The sequence below is a fragment of the Salmo salar genome, chromosome 01, assembly GCF_965601325.2.
Source record: "Salmo salar chromosome 01, fSalSal1, whole genome shotgun sequence".
NCBI lineage: Eukaryota > Metazoa > Chordata > Actinopteri > Salmoniformes > Salmonidae > Salmo > Salmo salar.
In genome coordinates this window covers 181,748,650-181,770,691 of record NC_138291.1, presented here as the reverse complement: position 1 = coordinate 181,770,691, position 22,042 = coordinate 181,748,650, and the positions used below count along the sequence as shown (strand labels likewise).

Genomic DNA, 22,042 nt, shown 5'->3' with positions numbered 1-22,042 from the left:
TAGGAAAGACTCCCTAGAAAGGCAGGAACCTAGGAAGAAACCTAGAGAGGAACCAGGCTCTGAGGGGTGGCCAGTCCTCATCTGGCTGTGCCGGGTAGAGAGGAACCAGGCTCTGAGGGGTGGCCAGTCCTCTTCTGGCTGTGCCGGGTAGAGAGGAACCAGGCTCTGAGGGGTGGCCAGTCCTCATCTGGCTGTGCCGGGTAGAGAGGAACCAGGCTCTGAGGGGTGACCAGTCCTCTTCTGGCTGTGCCGGGTAGAGAGGAACCAGGCTCTGAGGGGTGACCAGTCCTCTTCTGGCTGTGCCGGGTAGAGAGGAACCAGGCTCTGAGGGGTGACCAGTCCTCTTCTGGCTGTGCCGGGTAGAGAGGAACCAGGCTCTGAGGGGTGGCCAGTCCTCTTCTGGCTGTGCCGGGTAGAGAGGAACCAGGCTCTGAGGGGTGGCCAGTCCTCTACTGGCTGTACTGGGTAGACCAGAGGAACCAGGCTCTGAGGGGTGGCCAGTCCTCTACTGGCTGTACTGGGTAAACCAGAGGAACCAGGCTCTGAGGGGTGGCCAGTCCTCTACTGGCTGTACTGGGTAGTGGTACCATGTGTTGCACAGATACCAACATCCTCAATATCATGTAGTTGGCAATGATACAGATTACTGTACTGTATGTACAGTATATAATGTCTCAGATTACAATTAATGTGTCACAAGATTCATAGTGGAGAGAAGACCAAGGCGCAGCGGGAATGTGGACACTCATGTTTATTGATAAAAAAACAAGTGAAGTATCCACTGGAAAAAAAACCCAAAAACCAATACTCACAACGGCAACAGTGTGGCAGGCTAAACAAGCAGTGATCACAAACAACTACCCACAATCTCAAAGAAAAACACACCCTTCTATATAGGACTCCCAATCAAAGGCAACTCAACACACCTGCCTTCAATTGGGAGTCCCATCCCCAACACAAACCCTTAACATACCAACAACCTGCCACATCCTGACCACAACTGATACAATACCTCCCTCTGCTGGTCAGGATGTGACATAATGTCATATCTGATGCTACCTTTAGTGCTGCAAATAAGGATCCGGAATTATTTTCCAGCTTGTCTTTTGTGTCCAATATCTGATACTTATCTGTTCAATACCTGATACTTATCTGTTCAATACCTGATACTTATCTGTTCAATACCTAATACTTATCTGTTCAATACCTGATACTTATCTGTTCAATACCTGATACTTATCTGTTCAATATCTGATACTTATCTGTTCAATACCTGATACTTATCTGTTCAATACCTGATACTTATCTGTTCAATACCTAATACTTATCTGTTCAATATCTGATACTTATCTGTTCAATATCTGATACTTATCTGTTCAATATCCAATATGTATCTGTTCAATACTTAATACTTATCTGTTCAATGTCTGTCTGTCTGTCTGTCTGTCTGTCTGTCTGTCTGTCTGTCTGTCTGTCTGTCTGTCTGTCTGTCTGTCTGTCTGTCTGTCTGTCTGTCTGTCTGTCTGTCTGTCTGTCTGTCTTAGGTGATGCCCTAGACATAGCAGACCTGACGTTGGTGAACCCTGACCCCATGGTGACATCATCCGACTCCTCCCTCCACTGCGTCAGTAGTGATTGGACCTCCCGGCCAGACAGTACCACCTCCAGCTCCAGCAGTATCCTGGGTATGGGATGGGACTTTCACACAAGATTAACACATTACGTTTGCAATTCTAACACCTTCCACGGCACGTGAAATGTCTTTAAAATCTGTTTCCAATACATTTGAATTGATCTAGGAATTTAGAAATGCACTACAAACTAGCTTTTCAGGTAAACTTGTGAAAGCAAACAGCAAAGACAAGGTAGAATGCATTTTTAACATGTCATCATACATTTTGTGTTACAATAAAGTGATTATTGTGTAATTCTTGTATTTCCAACAGTTTTTTTTTTAAACGTGCACATTTCCGTTAGGTATGGGTCGTGACTTCCCTCTGACCCACCCCCAGAGGCTGCCCGTCGGTCCCGATACAGCCTACCACCATGCCTCCAAGATCGAATGGAAGACTCGCAGTGATATCTTTGGAGAATTCTACTGCAGGGCCAGAAAGAGTGACACAAATCAGATATACACATACAAGATGCTGAATGAAGGTGATAACGCATTGATATTGTGTTCTAGCGTGTACAGTTCTATTCTATTGTTTTGAGGCTTTCCTGTTTGGGTCCCTGTGTGGTGTATGGTCGTTGCTAGGAGACCACTGTTTGGTTCCCTGTGTGGTGTATGGTTGTTGCTAGGAGACCATTGTTTGGTTCCCTGTGTGGTGAATGGTTGTTGCTAGGAGACCACTGTTTGATGTATGGTTGTTGCTAGGAGACCACTGTTTGGGTCCCTGTGTGGTGTATGGTTGTTGCTAGGAGACCACTGTTTGTGTCCCTGTGTGGTGTATGGTTGTTGCTAGGAGACCACTGTTTGGGTCCCTGTGTGGTGTATGGTTGTTGCTAGGAGACCACTGTTTGGGTCCCTGTGTGGTGTGTGGTTGTTGCTAGGAGACCACTGTTTGGTTCCCTGTGTGGTGTATGGTTGTTGCTAGGAGACCACTGTTTGGTTCCCTATGTGGTGTATGGTTGTTGCTAGGAGACCACTGTTTGGTTCCCTGTGTGGTGTATGGTTGTTGCTAGGAGACCACTGTTTGGTTCCCTGTGTGGTGTATGGTTGTTGCTAGGAGACCACTGTTTGGGTCCCTGTGTGGTGTTTTGTTGTTGCTAGGAGACCACTGTTTGGGTCCCTGTGTGGTGTATGGTTGTTGCTAGGAGACCACTGTTTGGGTCCCTGGGTGCAGGGTGCACACTACTGTCATTGCAAGATGCTACTAAATGAAACATTAACAACTCATAGACAATGAGGATAAATACTGTTATTCTGACTCTAATGAAACATTAAATACTGTTATTCTGACTCTAATGAAACATTAAATACTGTTATTCTGACTCCCTAATGAAACACTACCAATACCAACCTGACAGACAGACAGACAGACAGACAGACAGACAGACAGACAGACAGACAGACAGACAGACAGGGAGTTGATTGCTGGAAGGTGAACATTGGATTTGACTTCCAGTCAAAGTGTTTGTTTGCCGGATGCATTCCTTACTGGACCCTAAGTCACACTGCAAAGTCACTGCAAAACTGTGCCCCCATTCACCTTGTGCCTGTCTAGTTTCTGCTACCCACCACTGAGAGTAAAGTTGTCTACCCACCACTGAGAGTAAAGTTGTCTACCCACCACTGAGAGTAAAGTTGTCTACCCACCACTGAGAGTAAAGTTATCTACTCACCACTGAGAGTAATGTTGTCTACCCACCACTGAGAGTAATGTTGTCTACCCACCACTGAGAGTAATGTTGTCTACCCACCACTGAGAGTAAAGTTGTCTACCCACCACTGAGAGTAAAGTTGTCTACCCACCACTGAGAGTAAAGTTGTCTACCCACCACTGAGAGTAAAGTTGTCTACTCACCACTGAGAGTAAAGTTATCTACTCACCACTGAGAGTAATGTTGTCTACCCACCACTGAGAGTAATGTTGTCTACCCACCACTGAGAGTAATGTTGTCTAGCCACCACTGAGAGTAAAGTTGTCTACCCACCACTGAGAGTAAAGTTGTCTACCCACCACTGAGAGTAAAGTTGTCTACCCACCACTGAGAGTAAAGTTGTCTACTCACCACTGAGAGTAAAGTTATCTACCCACCACTGAGAGTAATGTTGTCTACCCACCACTGAGAGTAAAGTTATCTACCCACCACTGAGAGTAAAGTTATCTACCCACCACTGAGAGTAAAGTTATCTACCCACCACTGAGAGTAAAATTGTCTACTCACCACTGAGAGTAAAATTGTCTACTCACCACTGAGAGTAAAGTTGTCTACCCACCACTGAGAGTAAAGTTGTCTACCCACCACTGAGAGTAAAGTTGTCTACCCACCACTGAGAGTAAAGTTGTCTACCCACCACTGAGAGTAAAGTTGTCTACCCACCACTGAGAGTAAAGTTGTCTACCCACCACTGAGAGTAATGTTGTGTTTGTGTTTGCCTCCCCAGCCACATTCCTACCAAAGTCGCTAACCATCACAGTCAGTATAGGAGAAGATGTCGACATCTGTTTCACTCGCAGGAAAGTGTTCGCAGAGGACGCAGTCATCTATAAAAATGGTAAACCTTACAGTATGTAAATAGTTATATCGTTTGTTTTGGCTTGTTTGTTTGTATAAAAGTGTGTTTTGTTTTGTTTGTATTGTCATGGTTACTGATATCTCTCTGTAACGTGATCCTCCAATATACACTAACCGGTCAGTTTATTATGTACACCTGTCTAGTACCGTGTCGGAGCCCCCTTTGCCTCCAGATCTCTTCGGGACATGGATTCTATCAGGTGTCAGAAATGTTCCACAGGGATGTTGGTCCGTGCTGATGCCATGGCATCACGCAGTTGCTCCAGAATGGATGGCAGTCCTTCCAAACTGCGAACAGCCCGTTCCATCTCATCCCAAAGATACTCTATTGGTCAAAGACAATGTTCAGATATGTTGTGGCGTTCAATCGTTGCTCAATTGGTATCGTGGGACCTAAAGCGTGCCAGGAAATCATTCTCCACACTAGTATACCACCGCTACCAGCCAGTACCGTTGACACCAGACAGGATAGGGCCATGGACTCATGCTGCTTACGACTCTGCCATTAGCATGACGCAAGGACAATCAGGAACCAGGATTCGTCGGACCAGGCAATGTTTTTCCACTCCTCTATTGTCCAGTGTTGGTGATGGTGTACCCACTGAAGCCTCTTCTTCTTGTTTTTAGCTGATAGGAGTGGAACCCGGTGTGGTCGTCTGCTGCAATAGCCAATCTGAGACAAGGACCAACGAGTTGTGTGTTCAGAGATGTCGTTCTGCTCACCGCTGTTGTACTGCGCTGTTATTGGTCTGTTTGCAGCCAGCCTGTTAGATTGCACCATTCTAGCCATTCTCATTGGACCTCTCATCAATGAGCTGTTTTTTGTTTGTCGCACCATTCTCGGTAAACCCTAGACCAGGGATCATGAACTAGATTCAGCCGCAGCCGATTTCTTGAGCGGATGTTCGGGGGTCCCGGAACATAATTAAAAATAATTTGTAGACTGCAAATTGACCGCAAGTCTCACACTCTGACCTAAGAGAGCTGTGTTTTCTCTGTTTAGCTAGGCCAGGGTGTGATAGGTGGGTGGGCATTCTATGTTTTGTTTTCTATGTTTTGGCCAGGTATGGTTTCCAATCAGAGGCAGCTGTCTATCGTTGTCTCTGATTAGGAACCATACTTAGGCAGCCTGTTTTTCCTTTGGGTTTTGTGGGTAGTTGCTTTCTGTTTAGTTGTGAGTACCTGACAGAACTGTCGGCTGTAATTTTTTGTTTAATTTGTACAGTGTTGATTTTTGTCGCATTAAATTACAAGATGAACATATTCCACGCTGCACCTTGGTCTGCTCATTTCGGCGCCTGTGACAGCAAGAAGCCCAAACAGATGTAATATTTCACTAAAACATAATAATTTCAAACCTTGCTTACACATCTCTCTATTAATCTTGGGAACAGATTTCCAAAATGAAAGTCACATGGAGCTGATTTCCTGGTGTTTATGAAAGTCACACGGAGCTGATTTCCTGGTGTTTATGAAAGTCACATGGAGCTGATTTCCTGGTGTTTTTGCAATCTTTTATGTCCAATATGTTTAACAGCTGCGGAACAATCAATCAGAAATGGACAGTAGTAAAGATTCAAGTAGGCATAATTCATTTAAACCGTCTTCATTTTAATTAGATTACTAACAACAAGACGGCTTTGTGTTGGAGCATATTTCTTCCTGTTTAACAAATAAGAGGTAGTCCTTTCTGTTTGACAGATTACATTAGGCTATACTGACTGACTGACTGGCTGACTGACTGACTGACTGACTGACTGACTGGCTGACTGGCTGACTGACTGACTGACTGACTGACTGACTGACTGACCATTAACCTCTAGCTGACTGACTGACTGACTGACTGACTGACTGACTGGCTGACTGACTGACTGACTGACTGACTGACTGGCTGACTGGCTGACTGACTGACTGACTGACTGACTGACTGACCATTAACCTCTAGCTGACTGACTGACTGACTGACTGACTGACTGACTGGCTGACTGACTGACTGACTGACTGACTGGCTGACTGACTGACTGACTGACTGACTGACTGACTCACTGACTTACTGACTGACTCACTCACTGACTGACTGACTGACTGACTGACTGACTGACTGACCATTAACCTCTAGCTGACTGACTGACTTACTGACTGACTGACTGACTGACCATTAACCTCTAGCTGACTGACTGACTGACTGACTGACTGACTCACTGACTGACTGACTGACTGACTTACTTACTTACTTATTTACTTACTTTATTGTCCCCATGGGGACATTTTGTTGCAGTGTCATGTACACGTTTAAGGTGCCGTTTAAATGCAAAACAAAATTGACAATACAACTTTCATAACAGTTACATATTACAATTTTTTTTTTTTTAAAGACTAGCCTGCTGGCCTTACTGGGTGGATAGGAACATTAGCCTGCTGGCCTTACTGAGTGGTTAGGAACATTAGCCTGCTGGCCTTACTGGGTGGATAGGAACATTAGCCTGTTAGCCTTACTGGGTCTATAGACACATTAGCCTGTTAGCCTTACTGGGTGGTTAGGAACATTAGCCTGCTGGCCTTACTGGGTGGATAGGAACATTAGCCTGCTGGCCTTACTGGGTCTATAGACACATTAGCCTGCTGGCCTTACTGGGTCTATAGGAACATTAGCCTGCTGGCCTTACTGGGTCTATAGGAACATTAGCCTGCTGGCCTTACTGGGTCTATAGGAACATTAGCCTGCTGGTTTTACTGGGTCTATAGACACATTAGCCTGCTGGCCTTACTGGGTCTATAGGAACATTAGCCTGCTGGCCTTACTGGGTCTATAGGAACATTAGCCTGCTGGCCTTACTGGGTCTATAGGAACATTAGCCTGCTGGTTTTACTGGGTCTATAGACACATTAGCCTGCTGGCCTTACTGGGTGGATAGGAACATTAGCCTGTTAGCCTTACTGGGTGGATAGGAACATTAGCCTGCTGGCCTTACTGAGTGGATAGGAACATTAGCCTGCTGGCCTTACTGGGTGGATAGGAACATTAGCCTGTTAGCCTTACTGAGTGGATAGGAACATTAGCCTGTTAGCCTTACTGGGTCTATAGGAACATTAGCCTGTTAGCCTTACTGGGTCTATAGGAACATTAGCCTGTTAGCCTTACTGGGTCTATAGACACATTAGCCTGCTGGCCTTACTGGGTCTATAGGAACATTAGCCTGCTGGCCTTACTGAGTGGATAGGAACATTAGCCTGCTGGCCTTACTGGGTGGATAGGAACATTAGCCTGCTGGTCTTACTGGGTCTATAGGAACATTAGCCTGCTGGCCTTACTGAGTCGATAGGAACATTATTCTGCTGGCCTTACTGGGTGGATAGGAACATTAGCCTGCTAGCCTTACTGGGTCTATAGGAACATTATTCTGCTGGCCTTACTGGGTCAATTGGAACATGACCTTAAAGATCTCATCCAGGCCTGTCTGTTTGACTCCAAGTACCTTGCTGAGGGCCCTGACCTTAAAGATATCATCAAAGCCTGACTCCAAGTACCTTGGGGAGGAACCTGACCTTAAAGATCTCATCCAGGCCTGTCTGTTTGACTCCAAGTACCTTGCTTGCTGTGGTGATAATCCTTCTCAGCATATTTCTCTGGCTGACAGTGGCATTGCCAAACCAACAAACATTACAAAAAGTTAAAATACTCTCAATGAAAGATTAGATAAAATAGAGGAGAGCCTGTGGTGGAGTGGGGACGAAACACATCTCTGAGGAGAGCCTGTGTTGGTGGTGGAGTGGGGACGAAACACATCGCTGAGGAGAGACTGTGTTGGTGTTGCGTATGTCCGACACGTGGGGACCTATTTTGACTCGCTGTGAGCGTTGGAAGTCCCACATCCACAAAACCAGCCCCCCATCTAAGGACAAGTCCCGAATGAGTCTCTGTGCCAGAATGTAGGGCTGGATTGTGTTGAAGGCAGAAGAAAAGTCAACAAACAGAACACTAACATGGGATTTGGCTCCTTCTAGATGTCTATAGACCATGTTGAGGAGAGTACACGCTCTAGATGTCTATAGACCATGTTGAGGAGAGTACACCCTCTAGATGTCTATAGACCATGTTGAGGAGAGTACACCCTCTAGATGTCTATAGACCATGTTGAGGAGGGTACACCCTCTAGATGTCTATAGACCATGTTGAGGAGGGTACACCCTCTAGATGTCTATAGACCATGTTGAGGAGAGTACACCCTCTAGATGTCTATAGACCATGTTGAGGAGAGTACACGCTCTAGATGTCTATAGACCATGTTGAGGAGAGTACACCCTCTAGATGTCTATAGACCATGTTGAGGAGGATAAACCCTCTAGATGTCTATAGACCATGTTGAGGAGAGTACACCCTCTAGATGTCTATAGACCATGTTGAGGAGGGTACACCCTCTAGATATCTATAGACCATGTTGAGGAGAGTACACCCTCTAGATGTCTATAGACCATGTTGAGGAGAGTACACCCTCTAGATGTCTATAGACCATGTTGAGGAGAGTACACCCTCTAGATGTCTGTAGACCATGTTGAGGAGAGTACATCCTCTAGATGTCTATAGACCATGTTGAGGAGAGTACACCCTCTAGATGTCTGTAGACCATGTTGAGGAGAGCACACCCTCTAGATGTCTATAGACCATGTTGAGGAGAGTACACCCTCTAGATGTCTATAGACCATGTTGAGGAGAGTACACCCTCTAGATGTCTGTAGACCATGTTGCCATGTTGAGGAGAGTACACCCTCTAGATGTCTATAGACCATGTTGAGGAGAGTACACGCTCTAGATGTCTATAGACCATGTTGAGGAGAGTACACCCTCTAGATGTCTGTAGACCATGTTAAGGAGGGTAAGAATGGCATCCTCAACTCCTCTGCTAGGCTGATAGGCAAACTGAAATGAGTCGAGAAGCTTCTGGGTGAAGCTGAGAATATGACTTTTCACAGGTTTCTCAAGGCATTTCATTACTAAGGATGTCAAGGCGACAGGGCCGTAGTCATTCAGCACAGAGGGATTAGATGCTTTAGGAATTGGTATAATTATTGAGTTTTCCCACAATACTGGCACGTGTTGCTGGTCGAGCGAGGATTGGAAAATGTCTATAAAAACACCAGTCAATTGTTCAGCGCAGTGCTTTAACACATGTCCACTTATTTTGTCTGGGCCTGGGCTTTTGTATATGTTTCATCCAACAGAACAACTTTAAAACATCAGACTGTTTAACAACAACTCTCTCAAACATTTGTAATGATGCTTCCATTTGTTTTACCTCCGACACAAAAGTTGTCTGATTCAAATCTTGAGAAGAAAACATTCAGTTCATTAGCCATGTTCTGGTCCTCTCCACCCTTGCGTTTCCTGCGGAGAGGGTCCTCTCCACCCTTGCGTTTCCTGCGGAGAGGGTCCTCTCCACCCTTGCGTTTCCTGAGGAGAGGGTCCTTTCCACCCTTGCGTTTCCTGCGGAGAGGGTCCTCTCCACCCTTGCGTTTCCTGAGGAGAGGGTCCTCTCCACCCTTGCGTTTCCTGAGGAGAGGGTCCTTTCCACCCTTGCGTTTCCTGAGGAGAGGGTCCTCTCCACCCTTGCGTTTCCTGAGGAGAGGGTCCTCTCCACCCTTGCGTTTCCTGCGGAGAGGGTCCTCTCCACCCTTGCGTTTCCTGAGGAGAGGGTCCTTTCCACCCTTTGCTTGTATGCCTCCTTGTCCACCGGTATCTGTCTCTTGATCCCATATTGTACATCTCTTAAAGCCTGTCTATCACCCTCAGCATAAACTGCCTGATATTTTAGATGTTTTGATACCCAAGGCTTATTGTTAGGGAAGATTTTACAGGTTTTAGTTGGCACAACTGACTCAACACAGAAGTTTACAGTCTGAAACAACATCTGTGAGTTCATCAAGATCAGAGCTGCTGTCCGCAAATACCTCCCACACAGTACAGTCAAAACACCCCTGGACACCAGATACCTCCCACATAGTAGAGTCAAAACACCAAATACCTCCCACATAGTACAGTCGAAACACCAAATACCTCCCACACAGTACAGTCAAAACACCCCTGGAGACCAAATACCTCCCACATGGTACAGTCAAAACACCCCTGGAGACCAAATACCTCCCACACAGTACAGTCAAAACACCAAATACCTCCCACATAGTACAGTCAAAACACCCCTGGACACCAGATACCTCCCACATAGTAGAGTCAAAACACCAAATACCTCCCACATAGTACAGTCGAAACACCAAATACCTCCCACACAGTACAGTCAAAACACCCCTGGAGACCAGATACCTCCCACATGGTACAGTCAAAACACCCCTGGAGACCAAATACCTCCCACACAGTACAGTCAAAACACCAAATACCTCCCACATAGTACAGTCAAAACACCCCTGGAGACCAAATACCTCCCACATAGTACAGTCAAAACACCAAATACCTCCCACATAGTACAGTCAAAACACCCCTGGAGACCAAATACCTCCCACATGGTACAGTCAAAACACTTCTGGAGACCAAATACCTCCCACATGGTACAGTCAAAACACCCCTGGAGACCAAATACCTCCCACATGGTACAGTCAAAACATCCCTGGAGACCAAATACCTCCCACATAGTACAGTCAAAACACCCCTGGAGACCAAATTTCTCCCACATGGTACAGTCAAAACATCCCTGGAGACCAAATACCTCCCACATAGTACAGTCAAAACATCCCTGGAGACCAAATACCTCCCACCTAGTACAGTCAAAACACCCCTGGAGACCAAATACCTCCCACCTGGTACAGTCAAAACACCCCTGGAGACCAAATACCTCCCACACAGTACAGTCAAAACACCCCTGGAGACCAAATACCTCCCACATAGTACAGTCAAAACACCCCTGGAGACCAAATACCTCCCACATGGTACAGTCAAAACACCCCTGGAGACCAGATACCTCCCACATAGTACAGTCAAAACACCCCTGGAGACCAAATACCTCCCACATAGTACAGTCAAAACACCAAATACCTCCCACATAGTACAGTCAAAACACCCCTGGAGACCAAATACCTCCCACATGGTACAGTCAAAACACCCCTGGAGACCAAATACCTCCCACATGGTACAGTCAAAACATCCCTGGAGACCAAATACCTCCCACATAGTACAGTCAAAACATCCCTGGAGACCAAATACCTCCCACATAGTACAGTCAAAACACCCCTGGAGACCAAATACCTCCCACCTGGTACAGTCAAAACACCCCTGGAGACCAAATACCTCCCACATAGTAGTCAAAACACCAAATACCTCCCACACAGTACAGTCAAAACACCCCTGGAGACCAAATACCTCCCACACAGTACAGTCAAAACACCCCTGGAGACCAAATACCTCCCACATAGTACAGTCAAAACACCCCTGGAGACCAAATACCTCCCACATGGTACAGTCAAAACATCCCTGGAGACCAAATACCTCCCACATAGTACAGTCAAAACATCCCTGGAGACCAAATACCTCCCACATAGTACAGTCAAAACACCCCTGGAGACCAAATACCTCCCACCTGGTACAGTCAAAACACCCCTGGAGACCAAATACCTCCCACATAGTAGTCAAAACACCAAATACCTCCCACACAGTACAGTCAAAACACCCCTGGAGACCAAATACCTCCCACACAGTACAGTCAAAACACCCCTGGAGACCAAATACCTCCCACATAGTACAGTCAAAACACCCCTGGAGACCAAATACCTCCCACATGGTACAGTCAAAACACCCCTGGAGACCAAATACCTCCTACATAGTACAGTCAAAACACCAAATACCTCCCACATAGTACAGTCAAAACACCCCTGGAGACCAAATACCTCCCACATAGTACAGTCAAAACACACCTGGAGACAAGTGATACTGTTGTCCTTCCAGATCTGGACAGTTTTAACTGTGGGTTTCTCCCTCTCCAAGGGCCGACAGTAGGTTGGCCTGAGGTAAACCACATTGTGGTCTGATGTCCCCAGGGGAGGTCTGTTGGTAGCAGAAAACTAATTTGGTATTGTCCCATAGCACAAGTCAAGAGTCCTATTTTTCCTAGTGTGACATTTCACATACTGGTGGTATGTGCGCAGGACTTTGTGCAAGGCTGCTATATCCATAGATTTGTCGTCAATTCCTCCAATCCCTCCAATCCCACCATGCACTTTAAATATGAAATAGCCTACCATGCCAGAGATGGGCTGTTAAGTTAAAACCAAGACTTGAATTGAGGGGGTAATTGAGGGTATGCCTTTTATTAAAGACAACGGCAAAAAGCACAGACCTTGTGTCACGTTCTGACCAGCAGAGGGAGTAATTGTATTAGTTTTGGTCAGGACGTGGCAGAGGGTTTGTGTTCTGTATGTATTTCTACGTTCTGTCTAGGTTCGTTTTTCTATGTGTAGGTTTGGGTGTTGGACTCTCAATTGGAGGCAGGTGTTTCTAGTTGCCTCTGATTGAGAGTCCTATATATAGGTGTGTGTTTGGTTTGGGTTTTTGTGGGTAGTTGTATTTGCACTGCTGTTTGTCTAGCCTGCAAATCTGTTTGTTGTCGTTTTTGTGCATTTTGGTAGTGTTCTCTTGTTTTTTAATTAAAACCTTTTATGATGAACACGAACTCCGCTGCACCTTGGTCCACTCTCTTCATCGACAGTTGTTACAGAACTACCCACCAAACTCGGACCAAGCTGCGGAGGAACGAGGAAGAAGGATGGACGTGGGCGGAGATGAGGATGAGCATTTCCAGGGCTATGGAGGAGTTAAGTAAACCCGAGAGGCAGCCCCAATAATTTTTTTGGGGGGGGCACAAGGGCAGTTTTGCGGGGCGAGGATGGAGCCCCAGGTCAGCTCCCCGCACTAGCCCTGAGGTTCGTGTGCCCAGACTGGCACATCCTGTACCAGCCCCACGCATCAGGCATCTAGTGCGTCAGCCCAGCCTCGCCAGTCTGGTGCCGCCAGAGCCGCCCGCCAGTCAGGAGCCACCAGAGCCGCCCGCCAGTCAGGAGCCGCCAGAGCCGCCCGCCAGTCAGGAGCCGCCAGAGCCGCCCGCCAGTCAGGAGCCGCCAGAGCCGCCCGCCAGTCAGGAGCCGCCAGAGCCGCCCGCCAGTCAGGAGCCGCCAGAGCCGCCCGCCAGTCAGGAGCCGCCAGAGCGGCCCGTCTGCCCGGATCTGCCAGAGCGGCCCGCCGTACCGGATCTGCCATCGTCGTCCGCCAGCCGGGCGCAGCCATCGCCACCCGCCAGCCGGGCTAAGCCAGGGTCATCCGCCAGTCGGGCGCAGCAAGGGACAGCCGCCAGCCAGGCGCCGCCCGTCAGCCGGCGACGTCAGGGTCGCCCACCAGTCCTCCGACGCGGCCAGGGGCGCCACCTAAGTGGGCGACGCCGAGGGTGGAGCGGGGTCCACGTCCCGCACCTGAGCCGCCTCCAATATAGGTGGGTTGGGGAGGGGGGGTGTAGCACAGGGCCATCGTTGACGGCAGCCACCCTCCCTTCCCTCCCTTTAGTTTAGGGGGATATTTTTGTTGTTTGGGGGTTTTTGTCTTTTCTTTTAGGTGCATTCGGGGTCTGCACCTTTAGGGGGGGGGTACTGTCACGTCCTGACCAGCAGAGGGAGTAATTGTATTAGTTTTGGTCACAACGTGGCAGAGGGTTTATGTTTTGTATGTATTTCTACGTTCTGTCTAGGTTCGTTTTTCTATGTTTAGGTTTGGGTGTTGGACTCTCAATTGGAGGCAGGTGTTTCTAGTTGCCTCTGATTGAGAGTCCTATAATTAGGTGTGTGTTTGGTTTGGGTTTTTGTGGGTAGTTGTATTTGCACTGCTGTTTGTCTAGCCTGCAAATCTGTTTGCTGTCGTTTTTGTGCATTTTGGTAGTGTTCTCTTGTTTTTTAATTAAAACCTTTTATGATGAACACGAACTCCGCTGCACCTTGGTCCACTCTCTTCATCGACAGTTGTTACACCTTGTTAGACATGCCATAGGCCTACCTTTTATTAAAGACAATGGCAAAAAGCACAGACCTTGTTAGACATGCCATAGGCCTACCTTTTATTAAAGACAACAGCAAAAAGCACAGACCTTGTTAGATAAGAAAATCCGATTATATAAAGTGATCTATAACAGTGCTTTGGTCCGCGATGCTTTATGCTAGAAACAAGCTGTAAAATACTCGGGAAAGATGTGACTCCGATGCAAATGGGGATATAATTGTTTAGTTTCTTTGACATTCAGAGGCTAAGCTATACACTTTTATAGCCGAAAAGACAAACAAAAATTACTTTGCTTGGTAGATAAATCTAATTCTGTCACTATCAATTGATGAAGTTATTCACTTTCTGTACAATAGAAGATGTTTAAACCCAGACAGCTTTTAGGGGGAAACACTTGTGACCTTTTCTCATTGGATTAAACCACTGAAGAGGAGTAGCCAGCTGTTAAAGCTGACACTTTTCTGGGTCGGTAGGTTTACTCTGTTAGGGGTGGAAAGGTAAGACTAACCATGCTCAGATCCCTAATGACGTCTCACATTTAATTATTTGCAAACAGGGACAATTTCGTTGCGAACAAGACACCAGAAATATGATAAAATGAACACAGGAATATCTCTCTATCCATTCTTAGCCTGTAATTTCGATAATTTGTTTGGTATTTAAAAAATATTCTGCTAATATGTAAAATGACGTAGAATTGCATGAAATGTTTATAAAGTGTGATTTTTTTTTTCCTTCTCTGACATGCAAATAAGATAATAGATTAATGCAATGCTTTTACTATAAAGAAGATATCTAAGGGTCTGGTCTGTCCAGGAAGTGAGGATAAACGGTAGACATGTTCTCTGCTATCCACTTTGTTTTAATTATTACTTTGGGGTATAAGGGAGGGTCACTTGTTTTGTTTTTTTCAAACGTTCAGGGATGGTTTAGGTCAAATATATTTAGCTGAAGGGAGGGCCATCCATTTTCATTTCAGAGAGGTACGATTTTCTCCATGTAACCCTTACTATAAATAAGGTCACTCCCCCATATAACCTAACTGTAAATGTAATGTGAAACCTCTTGTCTCTCCCAGACTCCTTCATTCACTCAGTGCCTAAGAATGAGATCCCAGACATCCTGGTGTACCCCATCCAGGGAGTGGCGTCTTCAGACGCAGGTCTCTACACAGCCAGGTCCATCGCTGGAGCCAAGTCCACATCAGCCATCACGAGGCTCATCGTCAGAAGTTAGTTACACAATACTACCCAATACCACCAAATACTATTGTAATACAACCCATTACCGCACCCAATACCCAACACTACAGAATACTACCCAATACCACCAAATACTATTGTAATACAACATTACTGCACCCAATACCCTATAATACCCAACACTACACAATACTACCCAATACCATCAACTACTATTGTAATACAACCCATTACTGCATCCAATACCCTATAATACCCAACACTACAGAATACTACCCAATACCACCAAATACTATTGTAATACAACCTATTACTGCACCCAATACCCTATAATACCCAACACTACAGAATACTACCCAATACCACCAAATACTATTGTAATACAACCCATCACTAGGCTACGCTGTGGCGGTAGCATAGCCTAGTGGTTAGAGTGTTGGACTAGTAACCAAAATGGTTGCAAGTTCAAATCCCCAAGCTGACAAGGTACACAATCTGTTGTTCTGCCCCTGAACAAGGCAGTTAACCCACTGTTCCCCAGTAGGCTGTCATTGAAAATAAGAATTTGTTCTTAACTGACTTGACTAGTAAAAAATTTTTTTGTTTTACTGCACTCTACTACAGCAGTACAACTCAATACAGAATACTACCCAATACTACTGCAGTTCTACTTCTACACAATGCTATTGGAGTACTACACAATGCTATTGGAGTACTACACAATGCTATTGGAGTACTACACAATGCTATTGGAGTACTACACAATGCTATTTGAGTACTACACAATACTATTGGAGTACTACACAATACTATTGGAGTACTACACAATACTATTGGAGTACTACACAATACTATTGGAGTACTACACAATACTATTGGAGTACTACACAATGCTATTGGAGTACTACACAATACTATTGGAGTACTACACAATACTATTGGAGTACTACACAATGCTATTGGAGTACTACACAATACTATTGGAGTACTACACAATACTATTGGAGTACTACACAATACTATTGGAGTACTACACAATACTATTGGAGTACTACACAATACTATTGGAGTACTACACAATACTATTGGAGTACTACACAATACTATTGGAGTACTACACAATGCTATTGGAGTACTACACAATGCTATTGGAGTACTACACAATACTATTGGAGTACTACACAATACTATTGGAGTACTACACAATACTATTGGAGTACTACACAATACTATTGGAGTACTACACAATACTATTGGAGTACTACACAATGTTCCTTATTCTTTCAAAACAACATGGTTTTTGCCTCGTCAGTTTTGTGTCAAACTTTTATCTGTTAGCTACGCTGGAAATTCAACTGACCAATTATAATTGTCTCAACCCAATTAAATGGAGTGTATCCATTGCGTCCATTCATTTTGGTCCAGGATTATTTTCAAGCCAGACAATTGCTTTCTAACGAGTGCTCTGTTTCAATCCTAGAATGCAAGCCTGGCCTGTGGGGTCCTAGCTGTGAACACAGCTGTCCTGTTTGCTCCAACGGAGGGGTCTGTCATGATGAGACAGGAGAGTGTATTTGTACACCTGGCTTCAAGGGACAAACCTGTGAAACTGGTAAAAAAAAAAGCCAATGAATGCTGACTATAAATGCCTTTGTAAAAAAGACAATCTAATAGGCTGGTAGACCTACATCTCATATCTAATAGGCTGGTAGACCTACATCTCATATCTAATAGGCTGGTAGACCTATATCTCATATCTAATAGGCTGATAGACCTACATCTCATATCTAATAGGCTGATAGACCTACATCTCATATCTAATAGGCTGGTAGACCTACATCTCATATCTAATAGGCTGATAGGAACCTACATCTCATATCTAATAGGCTGGTAGACCTACATCTCATATCTGATAGGCTGGTAGACCTACATCTCATATCTAATAGGCTGGTAGACCTACATCTCATATCTAATAGGCTGGTAGACCTACATCTCATATCTGATAGGCTGGTAGACCTACATCTCATATCTAATAGGCTGGTAGACCTACATCTCATATCTAATAGGCTGATAGACCTACATCTCATATCTAATAGGCTGGTAGACCTACATCTCATATCTAATAGGCTGGTAGACCTACATCTCATATCTAATAGGCTGATAGACCTACATCTCATATTTAATAGGCTGGTAGACCTACATCTCATATCTAATAGGCTGATAGACCTACATCTCATATCCAATAGGCTGATAGACCTACATCTCATATCTAATAGGCTGATAGACCTACATCTCATATCTAATAGGCTGATAGACATACATCTCATATCTAATAGGCTGATAGACCTACATCTCATATCTAATAGGCTGATAGACCTACATCTCATATCTAATAGGCTGGTAGACCTACATCTCATATCTAATAGGCTGGTAGACCTACATCTCATATCTAATAGGCTGATAGACCTACATCTCAGATCTAATAGGCTGGTAGGCCTACATCTCATATCTAATAGGCTGGTAGATCTACATCTCATATCTAATAGGCTGGTAGACCTACATCTCATATCTAATAGGCTGGTAGACCTACATCTCATATCTAATAGGCTGGAAGACCTACATCTCATATCTAATATGCTGGTAGACCTACATCTCATATCTAATAGGCTGGTAGACCTACATCTAATTTCTAATAGGCTGGTAGACCTACATCTCATATCTAATAGGCTGGTAGGACTACATCTCATATCTAATAGGCTGGTAGACCTACATCTCATATCTAATAGGCTGGTAGACCTACATCTCATATCTAATAGGCTGGTAGACCTACATCTCATATCTAATAGGCTGATAGACCTACATCTCATATCTAATAGGCTGGTATACCTACATCTCATATCTAATAGGCTGGTAGACCTACATCTCATATCTAATAGGCTGGTAGACCTACATCTCATATCTAATAGGCTGATAGACCTACATCTCATATCTAATAGGCTGATAGACCTACATCTCATATCTAATAGGCTGGTAGACCTACATCTCATATCTAATAGGCTGATAGACCTACATCTCATATCTAATAGGCTGATAGGAACCTACATCTCATATCTAATAGGCTGGTAGACCTAAATCTCATATCTAATAGGCTGGTAGGAACCTACATCTCATATCTAATAGGCTGGTAGACCTACATCTCATATCTAATAGGCTGGTAGACCTACATCTCATATCTAATAGGCTGATAGACCTACATCTCATATCTAATAGGCTGGTAGACCTACATCTCATATCTAATAGACTGGTAGACCTACATCTCATATCTAATAGGCTAGTAGACCTACATCTCATATCTAATAGGCTGATAGACCTACATCTCCTATCTAATAGGCTGATAGGAACCTACATCTCATATCTAATAGGCTGGTAGGTCTACATCTCATATCTAATAGGCTGGTAGGAACCTACATCTCATATCTAATAGGCTGATAGACCTACATCTCATATCTAATAGGCTGATAGACCTACATCTCATATCTAATAGGCTGATAGACCTACATCTCATATCTAATAGGCTGGTAGACCTACATCTCATATCTAATAGGCTGGTAGGAACCTACATCTCATATCTAATAGGCTGATAGACCTACATCTCATATCTAATAGGCTGATAGACCTACATCTCATATCTAATAGGCTGGTAGACCTACATCTCATATCTAATAGGCTGGTAGACCTACATCTCATATCTAATAGGCTGATAGACCTACATCTCAGATCTAATAGGCTGGTAGGCCTACATCTCATATCTAATAGGCTGGTAGATCTACATCTCATATCTAATAGGCTGGTAGACCTACATCTCATATCTAATAGGCTGGTAGACCTACATCTCATATCTAATAGGCTGGTAGGCCTACATCTCATATCTAATAGGCTGGTAGACCTATATCTCATATCTAATAGGCTGATAGGAACCTACATCTCATATCTAATAGGCTGGTAGACCTACATCTCATATCTAATAGGCTGGAAGACCTACATCTCATATCTAATATGCTGGTAGACCTACATCTCATATCTAATAGGCTGGTAGACCTACATCTAATTTCTAATAGGCTGGTAGACCTACATCTCATATCTAATAGGCTGGTAGGACTACATCTCATATCTAATAGGCTGGTAGACCTACATCTCATATCTAATAGGCTGGTAGACCTACATCTCATATCTAATAGGCTGGTAGACCTACATCTCATATCTAATAGGCTGATAGACCTACATCTCATATCTAATAGGCTGGTATACCTACATCTCATATCTAATAGGCTGGTAGACCTACATCTCATATCTAATAGGCTGGTAGACCTACATCTCATATCTAATAGGCTGATAGACCTACATCTCATATCTAATAGGCTGATAGACCTACATCTCATATCTAATAGGCTGGTAGACCTACATCTCATATCTAATAGGCTGATAGACCTACATCTCATATCTAATAGGCTGATAGGAACCTACATCTCATATCTAATAGGCTGGTAGACCTACATCTCATATCTAATAGGCTGGTAGGAACCTACATCTCATATCTAATAGGCTGGTAGACCTACATCTCATATCTAATAGGCTGGTAGACCTACATCTCATATCTAATAGGCTGATAGACCTACATCTCATATCTAATAGGCTGGTAGACCTACATCTCATATCTAATAGACTGGTAGACCTACATCTCATATCTAATAGGCTAGTAGACCTACATCTCATATCTAATAGGCTGATAGACCTACATCTCATATCTAATAGGCTGATAGGAACCTACATCTCATATCTAATAGGCTGGTAGACCTACATCTCATATCTGATAGGCTGGTAGACCTACATCTCATATCTAATAGGCTGGTAGACCTACATCTCATATCTAATAGGCTGATAGACCTACATCTCATATCTAATAGGCTGGTAGACCTACATCTCATATCTAATAGGCTGGTAGACCTACATCTCATATCTAATAGGCTGATAGACCTACATCTCATATCTAATAGGCTGGTAGACCTACATCTCATATCTAATAGGCTGATAGACCTACATCTCATATCTAATAGGCTGATAGACCTACATCTCATATCTAATAGGCTGATAGACCTACATCTCATATCTAATAGGCTGGTAGACCTACATCTCATATCTAATAGGCTGGTAGACCTACATCTCATATCTAATAGGCTGATAGACCTACATCTCATATCTAATAGGCTGGTAGACCTACATCTCATATCTAATAGGCTGGTAGACCTACATCTCATATCTATGGGAAATTCTGCGTGTCTGTGTATTCTCAGTTGTAGGTCGAGGTTGTGATTATGTTATCAGAGTAGCACCTAGAAGATGGGTTTCTCTTTCCATGACAGGCTGACCAGGTGAATCCAGGTGAACGCTATGATCCCTTATTGATGTCACTTGTTCAATCCACTTCAATCAGTGTAGATGAAGGGGAGGAGACAGGTTAAAGAAGGATTTTTAAGCCTTGAGACAACTGGAGACATGGATTGTGTATGTGTACCATTCAGAGAGTGAATGGACAAGACAAAATATTTTAAGTGCCTTTGAACGGGGTATGGTAGTAGGTGCCAGGTGCACCGGTTTGTGTCAAGAACTGCAACGCTGCTGGGTTTTTCACGCTCAACAGTTTCCTGTGTGTATCTAGAATGGTCCACCACCCAAAGGACATCCAGTCAACTGGACACAACTGTGGGAAGTATTGGAGTCAACATGGGCCAGCATCCCTGTGGAACGCTTTCGACACCTTGTAGAGTTCATGCCCTGATGAACTGAGGCTGTTCTGAGGGGTAAAAGGGTGGGTAACTCAACATTAGGAAGGTGTTCTTAATGTTTTGGAAAACTCCTATTTATCTTATATAAATTATTTATCATTATTTTCAATGTTAGAATTGATTGATTGAAAACCATAATCGCCCCTATGGGAATGTGTTTTTAGATTATAGAATGTAGTGGAGCTATAGTGGAATGCGTTTTTAGATTATAGAATGTAGTGGAGCTATAGTGGAATGTGTTTTTAGATTATAGAATGTAGTGGAGCTATAGCGGAATGTGTTTTTAGATTATAGAATGTAGTGGAGCTATAGTGGAATGTGTTTTTAGATTATAGAATGTAGTGGAGCTATAGTGGAATGTGTTTTTAGATTATAGAATGTAGTGGAGCTATAGTGAAATGCGTTTTTAGATTATAGAATGTAGTGGAGCTATAGTGGAATGTGTTTTTAGATTATAGAATGTAGTGGAGCTATAGCGGAATGTGTTTTTAGATTATAGAATGTAGTGGAGCTATAGCGGAATGTGTTTTTAGATTATAGAATGTAGTGGAGCTATAGTGGAATGCGTTTTTAGATTATAGAACGTAGTGGAGCTATAGTGGAATGTGTTTTTAGATTATAGAATGTAGTGGAGCTATAGTGGAATGTGTTTTTAGATTATAGAATGTAGTGGAGCTATAGTGGAATGCGTTTTTAGATTATAGAATGTAGTG

At 44.1% G+C, this 22,042-nt stretch overlaps 1 protein-coding gene across 1 annotated transcript in view; it reads left to right on the top strand.

Annotated features, from left to right (window-relative positions):
• LOC106572677 (angiopoietin-1 receptor) overlaps nt 1–22,042 on the top strand; it is a 96,955-nt gene that overhangs the window by 22,978 nt on the left and 51,935 nt on the right. Inside the window, exons 2-6 of the mRNA XM_082957020.1 lie at nt 1,545–1,685; nt 1,978–2,157; nt 4,112–4,222; nt 15,363–15,515; nt 16,967–17,098. Of these exons, the coding sequence (XP_082813146.1) occupies nt 1,545–1,685; nt 1,978–2,157; nt 4,112–4,222; nt 15,363–15,515; nt 16,967–17,098 (717 nt within the window). The remainder of the gene's footprint in view (nt 1–1,544; nt 1,686–1,977; nt 2,158–4,111; nt 4,223–15,362; nt 15,516–16,966; nt 17,099–22,042) is intronic.